At 43.8% G+C, this 26,403-nt stretch overlaps 2 protein-coding genes across 3 annotated transcripts; one reads left to right on the top strand and one right to left on the bottom strand.

Moving 5' to 3' along the window:
• Positions 1–1,817: 1,817 nt before the first annotated feature.
• Positions 1,818–8,387, top strand: GPR15 (G protein-coupled receptor 15). Of its 2 annotated transcripts, XM_055807991.1 has the most exons (2): positions 1,818–4,873; positions 4,951–8,387. In XM_055807991.1, exons 1-2 carry the CDS (start codon positions 3,995–3,997, stop codon positions 4,993–4,995), a joined length of 924 nt encoding a protein of 307 aa, XP_055663966.1. In that variant the 5' UTR covers positions 1,818–3,994; the 3' UTR covers positions 4,996–8,387. The 2 variants fall into 2 exon arrangements, with proteins under 2 accessions (XP_055663966.1, XP_055663965.1); XM_055807990.1 differs by having other exon boundaries at positions 1,818–8,384.
• Positions 8,388–22,624: 14,237 nt separating this feature from the next.
• Positions 22,625–25,694, bottom strand: LOC101922898 (apovitellenin-1). Its single transcript, XM_005239301.2, has 4 exons — positions 25,682–25,694; positions 24,125–24,223; positions 23,571–23,730; positions 22,625–23,052 (listed from the first exon to the last, which is right to left on the bottom strand). The coding sequence occupies exons 2-4, from the start codon at positions 24,183–24,185 to the stop codon at positions 22,953–22,955; spliced, it is 321 nt and encodes a 106-aa protein (XP_005239358.1). The 5' UTR covers positions 24,186–24,223; positions 25,682–25,694; the 3' UTR covers positions 22,625–22,952.
• Positions 25,695–26,403: the final 709 nt, after the last annotated feature.

Genomic DNA, 26,403 nt, shown 5'->3' with positions numbered 1-26,403 from the left:
AAATTTGCATTCCTTACAGAAAGTTTTTAAAACTCAATCATTCAGAAACCTCTACAGTTTCTTTTACAGCCAAATTAACCTCTGTTCCTTCTCAGCATTTATCATAACTAATAATTTACAGATATATAGATAATCTAGATGCCTGTGCCTACGTAAAGGCAAATGTACAAGTTGGCATAAACCCACATTTAAATTATCAGTAAAACAGAGAATGTAAAAAAATCTGAAACAGGCCCAAACCCACACCTCGCTACCAGGAATGCTTCAATTGCAGAAATTTGTAAGGGGGTGTGCGCGCGTGTGTGTAACAAGCTAAATCAACAACTCTGCATACTTCCTGTGCAGATAGTTCTGCTGTACATCTCTGATTTTGCCACAAAATTAGAAGGCTACCATAATACATGTACCACAAGCATTACAGAACTGTGAACAAAGGCACAAAATCTTTTCCCTTGCTACTGTTGGAAATACCTCAGCATTTCCTACTGCGAAGATTTAAGGAATGGTACAAACACTGACATGACAAACGCCACAAGCACGTTTGAGAAAGGCAGGACCATCAGAGAAGCATACGGTCTAAAGCAGGAGTGGCCAAATACACGGCCACAATTACAGAATCTGTCATCAGCACGTGGTTACAAAAGCTTTAGGTTCATGCTCAGAAAATTTTGTTCAGGAAAAGGGCTTACATGTATGTGGCAAGGAGGAGGAAAGTGCTGTGCAGATCTGGGAGGGAGTTGACTAGAAGGTACAGGCTGTCCTCCTGTTGACAAAACATCTCACCGTATCTCTTGGATCTTAGCAAATGATCACGTGCTGAGCTTTCTGGACTATCTGTGCAGAAGTGTTACGAGGGGAATTCCCATGTACTCAGTATTTTTGAGAGCTTGGCTCTACCTGAGGGAAATGAACTCTGGGAAGAGTAAGACCTTACGTGACACCCTAAGTAAATCAATACCACACAGAAAACCCACAAGGCTTAGAGACTACGGACAAATATGCCTGCTGCTGCTGCGCTCACATAATTACAGATCACTTTATTATTCATGACAATGCTACATATTATCTTTGCAAATCTTTTGTCCAGATAAGGAAGTCACATTTGTAATATGCCAACACACAGTGATATCCACAGGTCTATTCAGAGCATTCAAGAAATACACAGCAAATTCAAGAGAACAGATTTGATTCCTGTTGGAAAAGGTTTACCATCTACTTTTTTTTATTTTAGTAAGTAGAATTATTAAACTACAGGGAGACAACAAAGTGAGAGACCACAAACTCAAGAATATATGGACATAGGCTCATCTTTACAGTTCCATTAAGCTTTTAAAAAAGTTACTCACTTTTTTGTCTGCTCTGGGATGGGAAGAGGGAGTGAATTTCAAGGATGCAGTATGCAGTAGTGTGAGATGGTGGGAGAGAAGTTTGTGCCTGATTTCTAAAGCTTGTAAGCTGTTAGGATCTAAGTGCAGAGTAAAATAACAATTAGGTTCATCTTTGCAAGACAGGCAGTACTATTATGCCACAGACCGTAGGGTTCAGCTGATCTACTCTAGTACTGACAGAAAGAGAATGCCTCTAGTGCTTCTTCAGTGCTTCAGAAACACTGAAACATATTCCTTGAAGCAGAAATAAGCAAAGATGACACAAAACTCACCTCTGCACTGAAGCCATCAAAAGTAATTTCTCTAAACTGTAAGATACTTGGGCATTTTTACAGAACTTGAGCTGAAAAATAGGTGTATCTTTTGTAATCTTTGGATGGTGAGAAGATGATTCTTAGCCTGTGCTTTCTTACAGGTTCACACTTGTGCCTGTGGCGTACAAATCCCAATGTCCTCAAACCAACCTGATCATTTCTGGTTTTTTCAAGGTTTTCTGAATTTAGAAAGCCAATGTTCTAGTGAATTTGTGTGTTACCAGTTATCATAACTTGAGTCTTGTGCGCTCTTCTTTAAATCTCAGCTTCTTACTATGGCGTTAAATCTTAGTTTCTATCACAGTAATTACCATAAGTTCCTAGCCCCTGTGATTTCAGAAAAAAAGATAACTTGAAGGCAGAGAAACCAGAAAACAAGCAAAAGAGATCCCACATTTAACCATTTTCTTAAAGGAAAAAGAAACCCAACAAAAAACACCTGTGCTTTTTAAGACTCTTCTGAGCACATGACACAATTTCTGACTGCTTGGGTTGTCATGTAACAGCACAACATAGTGTGCCACTCAAAAGTGCAGGTCTGCTCTGTTTAACGCAACTGGTTTATGTAAAGACATATATATACAGGAGGGCTACTTTCTCCCACTGGAGTCAGTCAAATGCCTCACAATCTAAATCAGCCAGGACTTCACGAACATTTGAGGGATTCTCCATGAGAAGCACAGAGAATCACAGAGAATGCTGAGAAACCTCTTTTTTCAGAGTTTGTAATGGCTGAATTACATTCACTGAGGTAATTATATCCTTATACATTCCATGAAAAATACTCACTAATGCCCTACTGATAGAAGGCAGTTGTGTATTACTAGTTCTTTATTAGACATCAGAATATCTACACAAGAGAGAGTGCCCACCTAAATATCCCTTGGTCCAGCAACCAGTTGTTTAATAGCAGCTGGCTCTTCTACCAGGTACCTGCTGCACAGGAGCACATAACCTGAGCACTGGCACAGTGCATCTGTGTGCACCCAGATTGCACCGGAGGGATTAATTTGCTGTCCATGCAATCCGGAGTTGGTCTTTGCATGTGGAGACATACACAGATGGGATCTATCTGCCCAGGGCTCGAGCACACTCCAGTAAGCAATCTGCTTAAAGCTTCGAGAATCCTGAAGATGTGCCTGGTCTGTGAACATGTGGGTGGAGGGAAGCAGAAGGAGAAAATTAATTTATCTGCAGAAGAGAGGAAGGATGATGAAGACCAGTAGTAGAGGTTTCAAATCAGTATGCACTGACAAAGCTGTAATGAATTCAGTCGTTTAAAAAACGAGAATTTTCATTCAATTTATGCAATGCTGAAGAGGCTCTCTGTAAGGTAAGCCACAGCTGCAGCAATAATGATACTGCAAATGAAAGATGAAGGAAATCAGTTTTTTAAGAGAAGCGAGCATTGCAGATAACAATGGCTCAAGAGCCATGCAGGCTGCACAGTCAGAAGGAGAAGGAACAAACCACTCTCTGGAGACCAGGACTGTGGCCGATAAGGAAGCCTGTGCGGAGATGGGAATATGACACACTGGAAATATGTCCTCTAAGTTTCCAATACATTCACAGAGCTGGGTGTGGGTAGTCCGGGGCTAGGGGAACTGGAGGGGCTGCAGGGCAGGAGGGGGGCCGTGGCAGAGCAGTGGAAAGCCTGGGACTGCTACAGAACAACTAACTACAAGGCATAATAGAGATGGTAGTTTTAAATGTTTTCCCCTAAATATTTTCGTGAGAGGATTACTCTCAACAGAAAACAATCATAAATGGACAAAGAAAGTACAAACCTCCAAGCCTCAGAAAAGTTGAGCCTGCCCCAAAAAGCAATTTATACAAAATGTTTTGAGTAAAGATAAAGAATGTGGCACATGAATTCACCGTTCTCTGATTTTTTCTGAGCTGGTACAATCTCGAATCTCTGCAAACTAGCAATATCCTGTCCCAAAAAGTTCAGAATCTTGAAAACTGCCTTCCCTTCCCCCAAAATAAAAGCAAAACCCAAACCTGGTTTGCTTATAGGCAAACGCAAAATGAAGATAAAATCAGTAAAGCTAAAACTGATACAAAAAAAAAGAAGCAAGTGTTTATTCTGAAGACAGGTTTTTGACTAATCAAGAGACTCCTGTTGCTAGTCCACTGCCTGTGCGATTGGCTAAAAGCATACAAATCACCCCCCCAAAACCACTTTTCTCCTCCCTCTCTCCACTCCTTCCTGCTCACTTGCTTTAACGTTCTTAAAGAAGACCTTGAGGGGAAGGGTAGGGGGATCTCAGAGTCTTCCTCAGAGCAGGGATGAGGACAGCTTGGCCAGAAATGGAACTCACCCAGCTTTCGCCTGTGACTTCAGTCACTTTCAGCTATGACTACTACTACGATGACAACTGCCAGTATCAGCACCTGGAACATATGTCTACTTTCCTCCCTATCCTTTACACTGCTGTGTTCCTGGTGGGCATTGTTGGCAACTCCATCTTGATACTAGCCTTGGTCTTCAAGCAACGGATCCAGAGGCTGATCGACGTCTTTATCATCAACCTCGCTGCATCTGACTTCATCTTCCTCATCACGCTGCCATTCTGGGTGGACAAGGAGGCATCGGACGGGAACTGGAGGGTAGGATCTTTCCTGTGTAAAGCTAGTTCCTATGTCATCTCAGTCAACATGTACTGCAGCATCCTCCTCCTCACTTGTATGAGCGCTGACCGATACCTTGCTATCATGCATCCCTCTATTGCTAGACGGGTCAGAACAAGATCTTATTCCAGTGGACTCTGCATCTGTGTCTGGTTATTATCCTGCTGCTTAGGGATGCCAACTCTTTTGTCCAGAGAACTGAAGAAGCACCATGGAAAGACTTACTGCACAGACAAAGCCATAACAGAAGCCAAACAGATCATGTCACTGATGCTTTTAATCCTGGCCTTCTTCTTTCCACTGTTGAGTATCTTAACCTTTTACTGCTCCATCACCAAGAGACTCTGTGTGCATTATCAGAGAGCTGGGAAACATGATAAGAAACTGAGAAAATCCATCAAGATAGTCTTCATTGTAGTGGCAGCTTTTGTTATATCCTGGGTTCCCTTCAATCTTTTCAAGCTCATGGCCATCCTTTTGGGACTCCTGAAGCAGCCTGACTGTTTTCTTGACATGGTTGCCCAGCTGGGCATGAAGGTGAGCAGCCCTTTCGCTTTTGCCAATAGCTGTGCCAACCCTTTCATTTACTATTGCTTTGACAACTACATCCGCAGAGCCATGCTCCGGTGCCTGTGCCCCGGGGTGAAAATCAGCAGTAGCAGCAACAACTCTGATACTCTGGACACTCGTCTGAGCCACTCCTTATCCAATTTTGGTGTGGGGGAGTATGCCAGTAGGAAGAGGAAGCGCTCTGTGTCCCTCTAACTAGGACCCAGAACTGCAGAGGAAGGAATCTCTCCAAAGATGGCAGGAAAAAAAAATAAAGACACTGAAAAGAAGCAACAAGAGACAGAGGTGCAAGTGCAGCCAGCACTTCAGGTGGGAGGAACGCTACTTCCCTTTAAATGCAGATAGATGGAATAGGAAACCTTAACCACAGAATTAAGGTTCACAATGATCGCTGTGTCACTGCATGATGTAAATCTGAAACCATTGCACGGAGAAAGATCCACAAATGCTTACACCAGAACCCAGTCGAAGTGCTACAAACTACAGAGAAGAATCATGTGATTCAGTCAAAGTTGCGTCCAGACAACCTTTGAACCTCAATGTATGTAGGTTTTTACTCTGCACAGAGCAAGAAAAACAACACAACAGAAGTGTTTCTTCTCTTAGGTTCCTAGCTTACCCATGAACGTGTCACAATGTCCTCAAACCAACCTGACCACTTCTGGTTTTTTCAAGGTTTTCTGAATTTAGAAAGCCAATGTTCTAGTAAATTTGTGTGTTACCAGTTATCATAACTTGAGTCTTGTGCGCTCTTCTTTAAATCTCAGCTTCTTACTATGGCATTAAATCTTAGTTTCTATCACAGTAATTACCATAAGTTCCTAGCCCCTGTGATTTCAGAAAAAAAGGTAACTTGAAGGCAGAGAAACCAGAAAACAAGCAAGAGATCCCACATTTAACTGTTTTCTTAAAGGAAAAAGAAACCCAACAAAAAAACACTTGTGCTTTTTAAGACTCTTCTGAGCACATGACACAATTTCTGACTGCTTGGGTTGTTATATAATAGTACAACATAGTGTGCCACTCAAAAGTGCAGGTCTGCTCTGTTTAGCTGCAACTGGTTTATGTAAAGACATATATATACAGGAGGGCTACTTTCTCCCACTGGAGTCAGTCAAATGCCCCACAATCTAAATCAGCCAGAACTTCACAAACATTTGAGGGATTCTCCATGAGAAGCACAGAGAATCACAGAGAATGCTGCGAAAACTTGGGTGCAGGGATGCTCATGGAAAAGGAATTTAAAAGGACCAATGTTTTAGTTCATTTACATGGCTGAACTCTGTAAATAAAACAGCTCTATAAAGTTTGCTCATTCTTATCCACCAACCTTTGGGAAATGCAGAGGTCTTGCATTTAATATGCTGTGGGGAAGATAACACTTGCCCAACCGCTTTCAAGTGTGACGGCAAATGAGGTGGGGAAACAGTGAAATCTCAGTGTTTTTAACGGCTGCAGTACTTCCCAGATTTACAAGCTGAACAAATGTGGAGCAAGAAGTTAAGCAGCTCATCAGAAATCTGGTACAGGACTTTTATAAAGCTGACTACATGTATTTTATTAAATCTTTCATATCCTTCTAAATGCCAGTCATTGATAGAAATGTTTGCTTAAAAGAAAGAAACCAGGGTACAATGTTTTTAAGTGCACAGTTAAAAGAAATATTAAACTGCCAACAGGACTGGAATACTGTGGCTGTGTTGCAGTTATCTCATATTCTGTTGTCCCTCTTAAATGTTTAGCCTAATATAATACTGCTTGTCATAAACATAATAAATCAGTATCATAAAGCATCCAGGATGTGTAATGTGACTAAGTCAGAAGACTGTTAGAAACTCTCCTTTCACATTTCCTGATTTTTAATTTTTTCCTCTCTCTTCTCTTTTGCACTTAGCCTTTGAAGCTTTTGAACTAGCTTTCACAAAACCCACAAAGGTGGTGACTAGAGGCAGAAGTCATCACTAAGTGATAAAACAAAATACACGGAAACAAATTGTGAATTGCAGTAAGTAAAAAGATTTTTAACAATAAAATATTTTTAAGGCTACTTAACAGCCCTGTAAGATAAAAAAAATTCAACGCTACCAACAAAAGAAAAGAGTCAGGAAATACATATCTCTGAGCTGACTTTTTAAGAAGTAAAATAAGATAGTAACAACTGGCATGCAAATTATTATACTTTCTCACACACACACCCCCCCACACACCCCTTATTATACAACAAACCCTGTATCATTTTACTGGGCAGCAGTGTTTCAAATTAAGTTTTAAGAGTTTGGTCCTGTGTTCCCTTCTCCCATCTTTTCCAGGGAAGGAATAACCTGGCACACAAGTCTGTACTGTAACTGACAGAGGGAAAAGTCTCTCATAAACAAAAAGCCTTGCAGCAATAGTCCCTGCATCATTTTGATCACCATCGAAAAGACTTTTACGTTTCATTGAAGCTACGAATTGTCTTCTAGGCAATCAGATGCAGATCACTGCTGGAATAACAGTGAGGCATTTTACAGATCTATGAAAAGTTACTTTTATTCTAGTTAGGGAGTGCACTAAGAAAAAGGAGTTGCTGCTCCCTACCTAAGAAGAGGACACAGTGAATTCTAGGGCGAATGGCTACACCCATGCAGACCTGTTAAAAGGCTTCAAAGGGAGGACACCTATACCAGCTAATGTAATTCATGAAAAACGGAGAGAAATAAATGGGCAAAAAGCCTGAAGACTCAACTACTGTCCTGACAGCAGGGGAAGAAATTGTAAACTGAACAGTGGAAGAAGTATTCCTCTGATGTAAATGCAGCACTGTATCTTTTCACACCTCTGTATTTTCTAAAGATCTGTAAATGGGGATGATTATTTTGGATGTTACAAATAAATCCTGGTACTTGCATTTTTTATTAAACTTTGCTGTCATGCCATTTAATGTAGGCAGCGAAACAAAAACATACCTCACCCAAGGGCAGTGCAAACCTAGAAAGCTAGGCATGGCCGTCTTGCCCAACTCGCCAGCCAGTTCCCTACCGTACCCACAGGCTAACAGAGCAAGCCCTCATCGGAGCAGGGGGAAAGCTGGCACTACAGGGTCAGTGGAGGCAAAAGTGTCCTTCAGCAATTGCTGGTGACACTGTGTACTCTCTGGCACACAGTAAGATACTGGGATAGGTGCCTGGGCTACAAGGGGGGCATCCCAGAGACACAGACTAGTTTTTTACTCTCCCCTCCCTTCACTGAATGCATTTTTTTTCCTCCCCCACTACCTTTTCTAAAAGATTTTGTTTTTCTTCCTCCATGTGACAGCCTTTTCTCCCCTCATCTAACAGCCAAACTTCTTTTTCAGGCTTACAAACGCATGAAGAGCACCAACTGTGTTTTCAGACTTTTCAGTGTTTGAAAATCAGGACAGTGTCAGTTCAAATTTTAATCTTACTTGCAGTGACCCTGAAAAACTACTGTCTCAGTAGTGTCTTCTCAATCTCTTATCCTCGCTCTACCTTTACTAGTACAGAACAAAAGACTTTTTTAATTAAAAAAAGCCTAAGACTTGCACTTCAATTAACCTATGATTTTTATCACTGAAAAAAATTACATCTTTCTAAGTCAGACTCATTCCTTATTTCCTGACCCCCCCCCCCCAAAAGCAGAACAGTATCTTTGGAATATAATCATTCTACAAGAGTTGAAATAATTTTAAGCTAGGGCAGACTGTTTTTTGTTGGTTTTTTTTTTTTTTTTTTAATACTTCAAAATACTAGATCAAATTGGAATGGTAAAGGAAATCTACCAAGATCTCCTTCTGTTGCATAAAGCTTTAGTACTGGAAAAAAACCCCAAACTTGCTAAATATTGCCAGGCTTGAAGAGAATCTCATATAAATGCCACAGCAAATGCTCCATATGAGCAAACTTACTTCTGGAATTTTAACTATTCCATGTTAATACTAATTATTTGTTTGTTAGTACTAGTACAACTTAGTATATTACCAAAATTATTGTGATTTTAAGTATTTAACCTGGTAGACTTGAGTAATGTAGCAGGATGCCTATTTAAACCATATTAAAAGAACTTAGTAACTGTAAAGTGGTTTGCTACGTGAAATGAAAATGGTGCAATTCTGATAGGACACCTGCCAAAGATCTTGATAAGTAATTTGAACTGGGTTTTTTTTCCCTCACTTTTATTATTTAAAAATAAATCTGATATGATTGCAGCTAAGAAATATAGTTGTGGTTTTGGGGGGTTTTTTTGTAATCTAACTTCTCAATTTATTGTCATGAAAAGGTAGCAAAGCATTACTAGAAAATCTTTCAGCAGATCTGGATGGGAACATTCATCTGCCCATCCCACAAACTTTTTCATGATTTCAGAGATGCTTTTGTACTGCCTTGGAATGAAATCAAGACCTTTTGAAGTTTTTCATGAAAACGACTATACCACCAGCACTACCTCCAACAATCTAGAGGTCAGTACACTTTCCTGAGATGTGCACGATCAAAACTGAAGCGCCTCTGCTTCTTGATATAAATGAGGGCCTGGTTAGATGCATCTCCTCATCTCCATTTTGGCTTCAATGAATCAGCATTTTTGAGAAATAAAGTACTTCATCTCAACACAAAGAAAAATTGTACCCAGATGTGATGCTTACTTAAATGGGCAAAGAATTTTTTCAACCTTCATTTCAGCACCAGATGTGCTAACACTGACAACTGCACTGCTGCTAAATGGTACTTAGAGTTGCAGAGGACTGAGAAGAAAGTCACACAGGGAATAGCTTCAGATCCAAAATGAGCAGGGCCAGGTTACTGCCCTCAAACACCTAAGACAAGTGGTGTAGTCACTGCACTGGACTGACTCTCCCCAAGTACTGCAGTAAAGGTTGGCTCTTGGAAGCTAAGACGAAAGTGTCCACTGACTAAGGTGCATCAAGATTTTATCTGCAGCTTCTTGTCCTGGCTCTGTCACACTGGTGGCATGAAAAGCCCCTCACAACATGTCTGTGCCACACGTTTCAAATATGCTGAATTACAGTAAGAACATTTGCTGACTGTGCAAAGATGTTGCAATGATACATTTCTTGACTGCTGTGCAAGAACAGTAAGATGGTTGACAAAAGAAGAGGGTTTTTTAGGTGCTTGTAAGGCATACAGTACCAAGAGATGTCAGCTTATGGGTGGGGACGCTTACATGCACTTTTAACAGTTACACACTACTGGAATACTGAGTTGTTATCCCTGTATGATCACTTACATCCATGACGCCAACATGGGACTTGTGAGTAGATTTGCAAGCTGTGAGCACAAATCATTACATGTCCCAAAATTTCTAACTGAAACAGTAGAACTTGATGATCTGAAAGGTCTTTTCCAACCTAAACAATTTCATGACTCTAGGATTCTTCTCTTGTTTAAAGGGCTTCACTCAGTTGAGGAGCACATTTCATGGCAAGTGAAGACTAGGAAGCAGGGACCACAAATAGCCTAAAGACAATCCTGCAATGGGAGATCCATCCACCCAGGCTATTTACCAAGTATGTCAGTGTTCTGTGTGTCATCAGAGAAAGGGAGATCAGTTCATGAATAGGAACAAAGAAGGAGCTACCTAAACTCATAACTGATGGAAATATGCACTGACTATGCATTAAATGGACTCAAGAAGTAATTACAATGCTACCAAATGTCACACAGAGGTGACTGGGTACTCTAGAAAACCAGAGAAAACCCATATTATCTCGTATCACATTTTAATGCAATACCACAAAGCCTGCAATTTGTGCACTCTAGGTTTCAGTAACAACCCGAGCACTTGCCCAGTTTGCAGATGTGGGTGTTCAGTATCCTGCTGGAGTCTTGCTGAAGGTGACACAGTACTCCACTCTCAGTAAAAGCCAGAGAGAGTCTGGCCCCAAACATCTAGGCAGCTAAGACCAGAGTCTGTAATAAAGTAAAAGAATGCAAAATATGGGAGATGAGAAAGCAAGTGGATTGGAAACCAACAGCTTTCAAGAAGAAAGGCAGCCTTCCACATGTGACTCAGTAAAAAAGTTCTGCCAAAGGCCAGGCTGCTTGCGTTGATGCTTCTTTTTAAATATAAAATGGTTTCTAGATTTTATTTTCCCAATTCACCTCTCCTATGCTTTTGTAACAGACTGCAGCAGCTTTGGAAATAGATGCTATGTGTTGTGGTTTGAGAGCACGCAACATCATCAGTATCAATCATCTAAATAATACATTGTGACCAAAATACATATTTTCAAACTTCAAAACAGTTTCTATATTAGTAAGAGAGCTAATTCTTAGTCAGAAGCTCCCACTAAGTCTAGTTAGTGAACATATTTCCTCTACTGTTTACTTTTCACATTTTCTAGAGCACATGGGATTTTACAAGAGGCATCTCAACAACAAATCCCAGAAGAGACCAATGTTTCTCTTGAAATTTGGGCTGCATTTTGCTGCTTTGAGGACTAGAGTTGGGCACAGGGCAGGTAGGGTAAGAATCTGCATTCAAAGAAAATGCTTCCCATAAAGTGATTACTAAATTCAGAGGCTTTAATTTATAAATGCCCAGATTCAGTTCCTTGGCAAAGCACTGATTTCCAGAAAGGGCTGAATAGTCACTTTCTAAACAGCAGGTCCTTCAAAAATAAATGAATTAGGTAATACCAGGAAGTAACTGGATGCATCCAAAAGTCAATAGTAAATTCTGGAAAAAAACCCACCTCTGTCTTCTACTGTGCAATGGAGATCCCAGAGTCGGATGCCCTCTTTCTTTCTAAACTGATAAAACCAGTTAGTATGAATACAGAAGAACAACTGTTCCCCAAAGGATGCCCTTTTACCCTCAATTTGAGGCAAAGAAAACCAGACTGTGAAACTGTGTGGCACTCTGCTCAGTTAGAGAATGAAACTTGGTCAGTGGTTTTTAAATTAATCCAAATTTTCAATCTAGCTTTAAAATTGGTACGCAAAACAACCAGAAAATCGGACTTAAAATGCAATGAGCAGTTTTTTCCGCAGAGGAACACCATGTATAAATAAACACACAACAAATATTTGCCCTGTACAGTAACATGCACCTGACTTGACCACTCACTTGATTTCCCTCTATGCACTGTCTAAACACCTGTGTGACCACACCACCCATTTCCCCTGTCACCCACTCCTTACCCTCCCTCCTCTGGGAACCACAGAAACATCTACCGATGCCTCACACACACAAAAACATTCAAACCATTACAAAAAGATTAAAAAAAAAAGGGGGGGGGGGGGGAGGTGTGTATTTGGTTTTGCATAGCTTTGAGTCTTTGAATCTGTGGGAGTTACTCATCATGGGTACTATCATGCCACCGAAGGAAATGTTGCAGGTATGAGTAGAAGCTTGATAGCTTTCAAGAAACACATATATGTATATAAACTTCCGCTCTCAAGGGGTGCTCAGAAGCAAAGAAAGGGCAGACAAATGCACTGAAAAGTGCAATGGCCTGCCCAAGATCTCACAGCAGCTCAGCTGTAGATAAGGTGCCAGATATTCTGATTTCTAGTCAAAGAACATGGTACTTCAGACCACTTAGGAACACTCAAGTAATTGAAAAGCCCTTGTGTGGTTATCTTGCCAGGAGAGAGAAAAAGGCTTAGGGAAAAATAAAGAGACTAAAAATGAGGGGAGATCTGGAGAGCACACCCCTCCCTTTTTTTTTTTTTGTTGTTTGGTTTCTTTTTGCAAGCATAGAACAAAGAATGGCTATGAATATGTGCTAAAACAAGGTACCCATGAGAAACTATGCTAGCACTTGATAAGAGAGAACATTGCAGAGCAGAGCTGCTATACAGAAAAAGGACTAGATCTAGCTAGGAAAGGGAGAATAAACCTTGACGAACCCTTAAAATCTAATAGCTTCTAAGGCTAACATTTGGCAGGATGAATTGATGGTGCTGTGGCACGCTCACATTTGCATATACACTTTAGAGGCTGCAACCATCTTGAGGCTATTAAAAATGTTTGAAATCCCTGCTGATTATGAAAGAAGATGAAACCCTCCTACTATTCTAAGAACTCGTGCAACTAGACTAATGATGGTTATAGGTCCTTACCTCCACTGTCACCCAAATAAATACCAAACAAAGTCAGTGAGGAAACGTCTGTTTCCATGGAAATCAACTGGAGTTTTATAGGATTAACTTCAAGAGAGTTGGGGATTAGCTGAATGAGAAGACCATAAGCCTAACCCACAGACTACCTACCCAGTAGTGATCCCAGCTGGATTAGTATGCCCTCTTTCAGAGTTCATACTAATGATTCTTCTCCAAAACTTCTGAAGGCCCATGAAACGCCTGTAATTATATGGCCTCACTTATCCATATAGAGAGAAGCCATCTGAATAGATACTACAGCTGATGAATAAGACTAGGTTTCCTGATACTACCAGCTGTAACCTCCTTAAATAGCCTTTAAACAACTTGGATAAAGTGCAGGGCAAGATCATGCCAATTTAGGCACCTGTGTTCTCTGCTAAGGCGTACATGCTCTTCTCATGTGGTTGTAAGGAGAGCCAGCACTGTCAGGGAGCAATGCCAGACACAGGGACTTCCCTGGACAAGCACCGTAGGTCCCTCTGCAGTTTGCACCTGGTTTAGACTTTGTTTGTACCACAGCTTGAACAGGCAACTGCAACACAGGAAGCTGTGAACCTGCTCACCCAAATGCAGCGATCACAGGCATGGGCAGCAAAGATGCCGAGACAGGAATATCAGTACAGGTGAACATGCCTCAGGGGACTGGGACTGTCCATTTGGGTTGCAAGCCGACACTGGAGCGCATGCTGGAATTTCTTCATCTATACCAAACCTGTGAACTAGTCAAATGAAAGTAGCTCAGGTACACTACCCCACGTGGCTACCATAGCTCTGGCTGTACTGTAGGCCAATGCATCACACAGCAAAACACCAGTGGCTTGTGGGTTTGAAGGCTGAGAGCCCTCTTCATTCTGTAACAGGCAAAGCTAGCACCTTTGTCCAGTGCCCAGCAGCTGGACGCAAAGCATCACTGGGGAACGTCCCGTAAAGATCAAGCCTGCCACCCTCAGGAGTGGGCTTCAGGATGGGACAAGGTTTCTGCCATGGAAAGGGACCCCGCTGGGAGGATGCTGGAGGGACTGAGCCCCAGGAAGGCAAGCTTCCCACTCCGCTTGCTGGACGGTCGTCCTTCCCCAGAGCATCTCCATCCCTGCACACCCAGCGCTCCCACAGCAGTCAGCCACCAGCTCTGCTCTCACCACCTCAGAGTCAGCAGGCTCTCCACACCTCTGGCACAGGCAAAGGAGGCAGCAGGGCTACAGCTAATGTGCTGCTCTACCCCTAGATGCCCCCCTAGGCCACATACCCAGGCAATGTCCATGTCAGCCATACCTGAAAGTCAGAGGTGGAGACCTAAGTGGCTCCAAAAAATAACATTTCAAATAAATCTGTATTTGCCTTGACCAGATAAGAAAGTATGTGCCCTAAATCAAGTATTCTGAAAAGGTCTAGAGGAAGTGAAAAAGGAAGATTATAATAAAAACAGGATTTCCAAAACGCTGCACATAGTGAACAAGAACTAAAGTATGCATTTTCACTCTTATAATTAATCTAAAACATCCACAAATAATGATCAGTTCATCTTTTGCTGAATTCAGCCTCTGCATGGAAGTGACCACATTTTTATCAGACAGAAAAACAAACCAAGGGCTCACGCCACACGATAGGTATGATTTGATTAGTGTGTGAAACACACATAGAGTGAGGGTGATGAATTGTAGTGTAAAAGCACAAAGGCTGAGGTGCCTGCTAATAGCTGTGGAATACTACTGTTTTTTGACACAGAGTGTCTCATGTCCACAGAAAGGCCAAATGGTGACATGCAACCTTCTTCCTTTTTAAGAAAGCAAACTTTTAACACAAGTGGCATTACCAGTGCAGCACAGTTGTAGGAGACCTCAGACAATCATCTAGTTCAGTAAGAAAAAACATAAGGGTAGGTCATCATTTATACTCAGAATTCACAAAATTCACTTAAAGTCATGAGATGCCATGCAAATATATTCAGAGGATCCTTTTAATTGCTTTTGAACTCATAGGTTTACCCTTTAACCACATGCTTTCTTTGCAAATGGGAGACGAAACAAACCTTCATTTTCAGCATCACCTAACTGTCAGTTCACTCGGGGAACGGACACGCTCCCACTAAACTGATGTCAGTTTAGATACTTCAAAAACAAGGTTTTGATTTACTCAGTTATTTAAGTCAGGTCCGTGATTTACTCAGCCTAGGGAGTCAATCATAAACTCCGGTACCTTGTGAGAGCAAGTGCTTGGGGAGTACTGAAGAACTTTTGCATTCATGCTCCATATTTTGATTTTATGTGTTATAACATGAGTTAGCAATGTCTGCATTATCTGCCAAGCCCTCTATGATGGCTAGCTGCCAATGAGTTGCCCAAAAGACTTGTCACAGTGCCTGGTATTCTTGTCTTTTGCCTTTTGCCACAAGCATTTTTCTCCAGGTTGACAGATGGCAGTTGCCTGCAGTGTATTTATGACACTGCACATGAGCTGGCAAAAATTACTGACCTACACTGAGTAAATTCAATACAGAAATACCTCTTTTCCTCCCTCATTCAGCCACTGCTGATTCACCCAGTGCACACTCCACAACAATATATGACGGAGCAAAAGGTGCTTACAATTGAAATGGAAATTTTTTAAACTTAACAATTAATAAGAAATGCTCAGAAGAAGGGCAGCGTGTATATGGGCAAAGGACATTTTTAAAAATACAGAAGTTCATCAGATGAACAACTGTTTTGGATGAAGTGTTGCTTCTCAATAAAGTATTATGTCTTGCGTATGTGTATTGATTTCATATAGTAGATCTTTATTTTTCTGAGGTATCAAAGTACTATTTGGGAAAATGGGTAAATAAAATGAGCACTCTCTCCCTCCAGCAATATCTACCAGAGTTATTTTTACAAAATATGACCTCTATCGAGTCAACCTTATTATTAGAATACTAAAAGCTCCTTTTAAATCTAAAAATCACTCCAAGCTTTTACCTGCTAAAAAAGACTTTATGACTTACTTAAATTGCTAAGATAACTGTATAGGTATGTAACGCCAACAATTTTTGACACCAAAAAAAAGGAGAAGCGAGAAGCTCCCCACTTTCAAGCCAAGCCAAGCAGCTCAGAAGCATGGGAAACCTAAAATGCTGAATTAGCTAACAGCCACAGCGGCAGTTTATCTGACAAAAGACAGCACTAACCTAAGGATACAACAGCCTATAACTATTAACAAGGTTTGATCTGTGTGTGTGGGTTTCTTTCTAAAAAAAGAACTTTGCGTTTTACTGACCACAACTGGAAACAAATTAGTCCTGCAGATCACACAGCCACGCCAGCCGTTTTACAGTTCTGTACTCTCCAAGCAGCAAAGGTGACCTGAACATGCCATTTTGAAGATGTCTCTATGGAGAAGGTTGCCTAGGAGGCAACTGTACTACACTCCTAAGAGAGCAATCCTCCACTAGCAGGACTTTTAACATTACCACCCCAGAGAAAGCCAAGAGGCAAAGCCGCCTTTGGAGAGAAGAGAAAATGTTACAATTAGGAAAGAAATAATCATCTTGAAATGGTTGTTCTAAGCAGTAAGCTTAATCCAGTTGTTTTCAAACAAGGAGTTACACATTTTCTCCGGCACCTGCAGCTTTCACCTCTTAAGCCAACTCTGAATAAAGCAGCCTCAAACCCAATACCTGAACCCATTTAACAAGGACACTACAGTAAACCTGGAGACTGGAAGCTGTGAAAACAAAAGATCTGCGCTCTTCACTGACATATATCACGGCTGTACTTGTAAATATTTATTCTGCTGTTAAGATCTTCAGTAACCAGCGCCACTCAGGGTTGATAGCAACTTAAAAACTGTTTCCAGACACGCTACTAGTGCAGCAGTGAGCAGGTTAGCCTGTCTCCCACCAGATGTGGACTGTACCTGACGCTGTGGTGCACATTTGAATGCTGCCTTGTTTATGGCACCGGGAAACTTTAATGAAGCGGTTTTATCACAGCTACTGTCAAGACGGTTAGCTTGCACTTGAGCTGCAGTTTTCTAGTTTGAACAGCAAAACAAGAAATGTTGCTTAAAGCATTTTTTGAGACATGACCTAGTCCCGCATCACCCCCAAACCTAGGCGTAAAGGGGAATTCTGTAATATGGGATCATTTGGTTTGGCACACCCTCACTCCCCCCCCGGGAAAATCAGGGTCTGCAAAGGGCAGTGTAGTCATTACACACCCAAGCGACAGGAAGTCCCACCTCGCTGGTGAACATGCAGGTAAGTGGGCAAACCTATGTGAAAAACCGTCTTTCTACATATTACGGAAACAACATTCAACCCCTCCCTAGCCAACACTCAACCCCAACTCAGCCCATGCCACAACACCCTTCCCTTTCCGTGGCCTCCACAGCTGGACCCTCGCCAGCCGGGATGGAGCCATTTACCCGTCCCAGCCACACCGACCAGTGGGTTATGGCCATAAACAGCTCCTCCTGCCCCCAGCCCCCGCCTCCCCGAGCAGCCCCGCTGAGGACGCAGGGCCCCCCTGCCCCGGCGGGGCTGGCAGGCCCGGCCGCCCGGGGGACCCCGGGGCTCGCAGCAGGGCCCTGCGGCCGGCCCGGCCCCGCGGCCGTGCCCGAGCCCCCGGGGTCGGGCCTGGCGGCGGGTCGGGGGGCAGCTCGGGGTACCGCAGCGTCCCAAACTACCACCCGCCCCGCCCCCCCCATCAAATACTGAAGTAAATACGTGTGTGTGTGGCGGGGTGCGGTGGCAGCAGCCGCCTCTTCCCGCGCTGCCGCTGCCCGAGCCTACCTGCGCGCACGGGCCGCCGCCCGTACCGCTGCCGCCGCCGCCCGTACCGCTGCCGCCCGTACCGCCGGCCCGGTCCCAGCGGGTCGGGATTGCAGCGGGGGCGGCCGGGAGCGAGGTGGGGGATGGCCGGTGGCATCGCGTGCGAAGCCGGTGGCGGCGGCGATGCCGCTCTGAGTCAGGGCTGGCCGCGGCGGTGCGAGACCGCGGGCTGTGAGCGAAAGGGAGACAGATGCTGAGTGATCTCTGCCGACCGACCGCGGGGCGCCTGGCACGCAAGGCTTGCTGTCAGCCGCCCGCGCCTCGCCGGCACGGCGCTAGCCCTCGGCCGGCACCCGCTGGTCCCCTCGCCCGAGGCTTCCCAGAGGGGCTTCTCCCCCACCCCCCCCCCCACCCCCTCGGCGGTGGCCGGTCGCCCCCTCCCTCCGCGCTGCTGCTGGAGAGCGGCTGCCACCTCCCGCGGGGCTGGCCGCTGCCATCCCCCTCGGGACCCTGGGGCCTGCTGCTTTTTGGGGGGGGGCAGGTAGAGATCACGTACACACACACGCACCCGGTTTGTGATTTGGGTGTTTACTTTTAAAATCTGAAAAAGCTGCTTTGTCCAAAGTCTGTGGAAAGCACAGAACCATCTGAGAGACGGCTGTGTCGGCTCTGCCTCACTGCATGTCCACCATCTTGGTCCGCTCCCTCAGGGTGGCAGCCACGCATCCCTGTGCCAGAGGACAAAAAATAATGTTACCTGTCCATGGAAATACGTGTCTGTGTAGGGGAATTCACCACATGGCTCTTCAAGTGTGACTACCAGCTGTAAATTTCAAGTATTTTATGTGACTTTTTCCAGTCCTCGTCATCTCTGCTTGGAAGGAGAAAACGCCTCGTGTTGGGGTTTCTGCTCATGGAGGGCTTGGGCTGTGTGTGGAGAAGGACAGCCACCACTGCTCACAGCAGCGCACGGCCCGGGGTGTTTGTTAGCATCAGTTTGTGATTTTTCCCAGTGTTAAGTAAGAGGTGAGGGGTGCTAGGAAGTGTGAAAGCCAAATAGTTGTGTGCCGTCACCACTGAGCCACTGAAAATAGTGTAAAGTATTCACCATAATAAATACTTTTTGAGAAAGGGTGTTTTTTGCAGAAATCAGGGACATCCATCTCAGAAAAAACAGAAACCTGACATTTCTTAAGATTTAATTTCAATGGACTCAGTTGAACCAGTTACACCACAAGCTTTCCCAAACCTGCTAAGTCAATGATGATTACTCACAAAGAAAGTTTCTGTGACATGATTCTCACTGAAATGAATGCTTCACTTATGAAGTCCCTCCAAGAATCTTGAAGCACTCGGTGAACTTGCACAGACACCACATGGGCAGTGATTTCCATCCCTATTTTACAATGAAATTGCAGATTAAGCTGTTTATTCCTACTGAAAAGTGGGAGTAGATGTTAAATATTTTAACTCTTGAGAGTAAAACATATGGCCTCCTCGTTACCTATCCCAAGAATTTGCCCCAGGATACCTTTTGGGATAAAATGCTTTTTTCCTTACCTGATGTCAGCCTCAGTGCTGTCTCAGCTGCTAGTTTGTGCCTTTAAGGAACACACCAAAGGGTGATGCCAGTAACATCAGGGTCAGTTGTGGCAGTGGGAGGTTGCCCTACATTTTAGATTGTACAGCAGATTAACCATCTGGAAGGTTTTCTGTTTACTTCTTTTAAAGCATAAAAGTCATAGATAACTACACGATCAGGCGATTCAGTATAAACAAATACAGAGATCTATGGGCTGATTTAGTTTTGCCCATATACTAAAATCGGTCAGATATCAAACAGCTAATCAGCATGTGGCTGGCTTGGATTTTTCGGCGGTTACATTGCAGAAGAACAGAAGGGTTATCATTAGTGCATTTAACAAAATATCAAGCATGGAATTCATACCAGATACTGCTCTGCTCCAGCTATGCAGTGATGCAATACAGAAATGCTGCTGGGTTGCATTGATGAAGTCACACAACAAACCTGAAGCGCAACGTGAGCCCCCTATACTTTCCAGACTTTTTCCTAGCCTGTTTGGCAGTGCAGACAAATAGATTGAAATTGCTGAAGCAACTATTGCCAGGACATCAAACTCTTAAGGGCACCTTCAGGATCTTTCATATGACTCATGACTTTCACTCTTTCAGAAGGAAATACTTTTGAAGTGCCAAAAGATCAAGCTCTATCCTGAGAAAACTTGGAATTCTGAATTCTTCGCTGAGGCAAGAGGGGATTTAACCCGCAGGGCTTCTTCTACAAGGGTTATATTGGGGAAAAAAGAGAGAAAGACTGAGCAGACAAATGTGAAACAAGCAGGTAGGAAATCATCTCTGTAGCAGGAAGAGCTGAAGTTCCTGGCTTTTTCATGTGGTAAACGCTCTTACCAGCCCAAATTGTGCTTTTCTAAACCTTCTTCTAAATGCTGGTGCATTTACATAATACGTATTTATGTGCACATTCATGCATGCCCAGGGAAGCACAGACAGTATAAGCAAAACATGCAGCAAATAAAGAAATCTGCAAAAAAGCTCCGCAGAAGTGGTGGAGCAACTGGAGATGAAATAACCTGCTGCTCTGTGTGGGGACACTGATTTCTTTCTGATTGTGTATGGTATCAAGGATCTACTGAGATACAGAAGATGCAAAATGAGATTTTTTTTATTCAGACAAATGGTTAAGTGCAAGTTTATATTGATAGCTGATCTGTCTGATAATTACCAAACCAAAACAACAAAATAACCAACCCCGAAACATAAAGAACTAATTTCTTCTGTATTATCAATAGCCTACCAACTTGCTCCAATACGACAGCTACAGCATGTTCAGGTTTGTGCTGAAGCAAACTCTTCTCAGCAGCCAAGATCTTGAAAGATGAAATTCAGACTGGGGCAATAAGAAACTTTTCAGAATTAAGAACTTCTGCCAGTAAGTCTCTCTGATCATTGGGAAAGAAAGTGGACACACATATTTTCAGTATCCAGCACTTCAGGTTGGAGAAAGAGCCTTACTTAGTGAGTTCTTCCCCTACCCCCTATGCTGCCCGAGCAATAGGAGCATTGAAGCCCAACAACGGCAAAGCCTGCTTTCCTGAGGTGGCCAAATACTGTTGTAAAATGTAGAGAAGAGGTTAAAATAAAGGTCTGGAACTGTGTATGTGGGGTCAGGCCACCAGTGCTAGTGGAAGTTGCCACAGAGATACTGGATGAAGTATAGCCTTCATCTGTTAGCCTTTTTTCAGTTATTGGAGTTAAACCCAGTGGGTGGGTGGGTGGGGTGGGGGGTGTAGCCTTGAAGAAATACATTCAGTTTCTAGCGCAGTTGCTCTTTATTCAGTTTCTATTGCTTCTTCCTTCTCCCTGTCACCCCCCATCTCTCCCTTTGCTCTCTTGCACATTTCCATGGGAAGGGCCAAACACTGACATCTCCCGTTTTCTCCTTGGCTTTCTCTGCTTTTTCTGCTTCCCCTACTCAGTTGCTGGATATCTGACAATCTAGAAATAGTATCAGGGAGCAGCAAGAGCTGGAATGTTCCAGGAGGGCAGACAAATCAGAAGACAGCAGAGACCACAGCACAGATAGTGATGCCCCTGGCCAGGGCACAGTCCCACTGTACCCAAGCAGAGGTGAGGTACTAACTGTGACAGGATCCTTCAGCTGTACCAGGGAGCCCACTCGGGACAGCAGGAGGCAGAGCTGGAGGCAAGGCTACAGCATAGGTCCATGGTCCACCCAGGAAGCACAACCAAGGATAGAATGAGTCTACTTACTTACTGTAGGTCCAGCACCCATGCAAGAAAACCCACCAGTAAGCCAAAACTGCAGGGAGCAGCTACAGGACTGGGTGCCCAAAGCCCGAGCTTAGTTGTGGCTTCTTGGGCCCGTGGATGAGGAACCCAGGTGAGGGCCATTACTGGTGCTGTCAAGCCCCGAAGAAAGTTAAGAGTAATGCTGAAGCAGAACAAAATTTTAGGTTTAAGACCCCAATGAGGGGAAGGCAAATGGAGGTGCACCTTAAAAGACAGTAGCGTTGCTTTGCAGTTATTAGGCAAATCTCCTTTTGCCAGTTGTAGTCATGCTGTCCCTCCTAAGCAGTAGCTTTGCCTATGTACACGACTCCTGGATCTCAGGCTAGCAGGTTTTGGTTTAGCCTCTGCTGCAGTCTCCTGTTGTGATTTCAGAAAAATTGCCTGCTTGTTTCTGCTGGCCTAATGGTAAAGCAGATGGATTTCTTTATCCAGTGTGGACATCTGAGATGAGGAAGTTACACAGGGCTGACAGGGACCTGCCAGGTCTTCGTGGACAATCCTGGGCATAGGTGCCTCTCTCATAAACTGGTCACCCTCCATCCTGAAGATGGTGAGAAATTTTCCCCTCATTTCTCCTTTGGAAAGGCTGAGTAGCCTCACTGTTGGCTGTTGAAACATGCTTTTGCAGTCCTGCTCAGATTGGTGGGAAGTTTAGTTTACTGGCACTTGTTTTCCCAAATGATCTGGAATCTTCAGACACTTGATACAGGTGTACCTGCTTGTTTCTTACCTAACCAAGGAGCATAATCAGAAGGACTTCAATTTCATGGTCTTTCCTGATGTGAAGTTACGGTTGCCATGTTGTGGCTACCTGAAAGATGCTCAGATAGTTCCCCCTCCCCCCAGGAAGAACCTGAACTTAGTTAAAAGTGCCTGAACACCAGGGTTTGTTAGCACGGCCCACAGCTTCTTGTGAATCACAGCTACATTCTCAGCAGAGTGGGATGCCAAGGTGAATGGGATTTTCTAACAGTCAGTACAAACAGGAAACTTAAGGAAGTGTAACAACCAACATTTTTTTTTTATTAGAAGGGCAACGGCCAAGCCATTCAGGAGGAATTAATTTTCGGGATTCGGCTACAGAAGAGCTCTACAATATCATTGCCTTCCCCATGCCCAGCCGCGGGTTTTTTTTTTCAGGGGAGACTTCAGCAGATGCCTTCCATCCCTTGGTCTTTGAAGCTGGGTTCCCTCTAGCGGCATTAAGAGGAGCATCGATTCTGTCTTATTGACTGATCTTGGTCCGTAGTAAGGGCAGGGGGAGAGAGGACACTGCAGGGTGTTACCAGCTCCCATCAGGAAACACTGACTTGTCTCCATCTGGCTAGTAGCCTAGGACTTTTGTGTACCACAGGTTCTTTATTTTTTCCATCAGCTGTTCAGCCAGTATACTGAGTTTAGTTGTTTCTCTGATGAGGAAGTTCCTGCAGGAGACGACAGTGGTAAGACACACAAATACGAGAGGGTGATCTCCATCTGCTGTAATTATCACACTGCCTGTCACTGAGTGCAGAGCTCCTCAACAGTCCTGGAGGGCCTTTCCTCAGAAGACAGCAATAGGCGTGCGTTACGTGTTTGCCATGAAACTGTATCTCTAGGGTCATCATGCATTTCCCTTTGGGAGGAAACTTGTTCCAGTACGGCAGCACCCTTGCAGGGGTGCTGGCCCACCATGTATAAGGAGCAGTACCTGCTAACCCCATGAGCATTGTGTTCAGAGTGCATTGCTGGGAAGAGCTTTCACTTCCATGTGAAACCATATCGTCCCACCCCACCTTCCAGCACCTCGCTTACATTGTAGTCACATAAGGCTTTGGTTGCTGATTCACTTCCCATTGGGTGTCCCTACGCAGATACTTGATTAATTGTTCTCTCTCCCGCTCCTCCCTCTCCCGTTCCACCCATGGCTATTGCAGCGTTAGCACAGAGGATCTTTCCATACCTGGTCACAACAACTACTGGAGTCTGGGCAGCATCCGCCAAGAACTGACCGACTTTAGGGGACATCTTGTTCACAGTTTCATAGATGTAAGCTGCAATTGCATCGGGGATGACCAACCAGTCACGACGATCTTTCTCAAAGATGGACTTTGAGTGCACTTCTGAAAAAGAGGTGGCAAAAAAACATGAGGCTTCTCCGGTCACTTGTATCTCTGATATCTTCCCCCAGGCAGAGTGGGAAGAAACTTGAAATTCTGAGATTCAAAGCCTCACCCAGATTTTGCTCTAGCAGCATCCAGCAGCTCATCACTCATTTTTGGGCATCTAGGTCATAGGCCTTACGTGGCAGAGTATTTTGCACTAGGTACAGACAATTTTCATGCCAGCCTCCTACCAGCTTGTTTCACGCTGCCCAACACTATATATTCGTGGCCTTACAATATTTGGCTTCGCTCCTGCCTTATAGATGGGTTAGACTTCTCTAATACAAGTGAGAACCTGTAGAGGTGAGCCTTGTCTCAGGCAGAAAAAGACAGAAAAGCTTTTCAGACTTACCAGGGAGAGTGGTGCCAAGTAGCAGAATCAGAACTATCACCAATGCCCTGGATTGCAGCATGGTTTGCAGTACCAGTTCCGCCTTCTACACCAAGAGACCTGCTGGAATCAGCATACAATGTTTTGTTTGTTTTCAGAGAAATAAAACATGTCCGTTAACCACCAGCAGCAACAAACCTAACCAATAAATGAAAAGAACAGGAAAGATCACGGTGAATTTCCTCTGGAGAAGTGAGGAAAAAGAGTATAAAAATGGAAGTGTCCATTTATTTGTATAATCACTAATATCCACAGTGAATGATAGCTTTCAGAGCTCCAAGAAATATGTGACAGTTAAAGCTACTTTTATACGAGAGCTAAAATTCCTTGTTTCAGCACATGAGTGAACTGCTAAAACTGGCAGAGGTCAGAATAGGTTTTCTCCACACATAAATACAATGGAAAAATGCATACTGTGGGATTTTTTTGTTTGAATTTTTTGTTTGATTTTTTTATGGTAAATTGCTCTAAAGAACATTGTGCTAGTGAGTGCATCACATACATTGATCACCTTAGTGACATGGTGATCTTGAGTATTTTGTCTTACTGTAGTTGAGGAAAGACCCAACTACCCAGCTAGGTTCTCTTGTCTTTTCCACAGTGGGATTAATGAAGCAGATAGTAGCCCAGGCAGAACAAGTTCTGAAAAGGGAGTAAGTGCAAACCTTAGCTTCATCCAACTGCCTTTGTCTATTAAAAATGTCAGAATTGGAGGAACTCTGAGAAATGTGGTACTTGGTACATTGAAAAGATGACATTTCATCTAAACAAGCTTTTCAAACACACTGCACTTAAAAAGATGTTTAGAAGTTAAAATTGATTTATGCCCTGAATTAGAGGGCTGCATCACTCAGAGCAACATGAAGAAGATATCGCAATGTTAGGAATTGCAACGGCAAAAAATGCTGCATGTCTATTACATGTGAATGCTTTGCTAAGTCCTGTGCCGGGTGACTACAAGTCAATACTCCTTATCCCACAGTAAGGAAATTTCCATCCATTTTTATTTCTTTCTGTGCACAGGTTACCTCCAAAAGCTACCACTCCATTCAACTAGACATTTGCTGACCAGCAGCAGTTGCTCCGTTACCACTCTACCTTGATTTTTAATCCTAGAGGCAGTTTCTCCCTCTGTAGACAGAAGGTATGAATTTGCTTCCCAAGAGCATAGAGGTGATCTTAGCTGCTTTAGAGCCTGTAGTCTCTGTGGTGAAGGCAGCTGGGAAAAGCTTATGTGTCTTCCAAGACTGAAACTCTACAATCCCTACCATGGACTTGACCCTCCTATGAGTGTCTTATGGAGCATCCATAACTCAGCTTCAGTCCAGGTCACCTCAAGCACTCCCAGCCTCCTCCATTTCAGCAATATTCCTGGCTATGGAGCGTGAGAAGAGCTCACACTTTGGCTTGCAGTAAGACATGGGGCAAAATAGCAGACCACCTCCACTCACTTCTCTGTGTCCTAGATACACCAGTCATGAAGTCCATACCACCCAGAACAGAGAGTTCAGCTCTTACCTGTCCTGCTTTCTCTCTCTTTCTCAGGCTGAAGCTGAGGTAGATGCTCATCTGAGGCAGCGGCATTTATGCAGAGCTAATATAGCGATAGCAAGGGGTCAAAGGTCTGTCTTTGTTTCCCCACTTGCTCTTTTGCAAGCACATCCAGCTCAGTGGGACAGGCAAGAAGCTGTGGAGGACTCTGGACCTGTTATTGAGATTTGGTAATGGAGGGTCAGTCTGACCTGAGCCTAAGAGACGTGGAAGGCAGCTCCTGGGTCACTGAGTCCCCTACCTTTGCAGACAATCATGTCATAGAGGCCCCTTTCATAAGTTGACCGTATTCCACATTAACAACAGCTAGAGCTGGGCTGAGTTTCACTCCCCCTGTTCCTGTGAGAAGGCCTGTGCCATAACCTCACTGCTCTAACAGTTGGAACTAACTTGCAGCTATTATGCCCATTGATATTTTGCCCTCCGTTTCCATCAGATGCATTAACCAAATGGTGCACAAGGGTAAGTGTGCACCCCTCACATTTGTTCTTTTCTCATGCCCAAGTCTTTTTTGCACAGGCTGACAAGATGGGCATACATCTGAGCCAGCTGTCAAAAATTACCCAGGGAAAACATCCAGCTTCGGGTACCCCAGCCCAAGAAAGACATGGACCTGTTACAGCAGGTCCAGAGGGCCACGAAAAATGATGAGAGGGCTAGAACACCTCTCCTGTGAAGAGAGGCTGGAG

The sequence above is a fragment of the Falco peregrinus genome, chromosome 6 (assembly GCF_023634155.1).
Source record: "Falco peregrinus isolate bFalPer1 chromosome 6, bFalPer1.pri, whole genome shotgun sequence".
In the NCBI taxonomy this organism is placed as follows: domain Eukaryota; kingdom Metazoa; phylum Chordata; class Aves; order Falconiformes; family Falconidae; genus Falco; species Falco peregrinus.
This window is presented reverse-complemented; position numbering and strand designations above follow the sequence as displayed.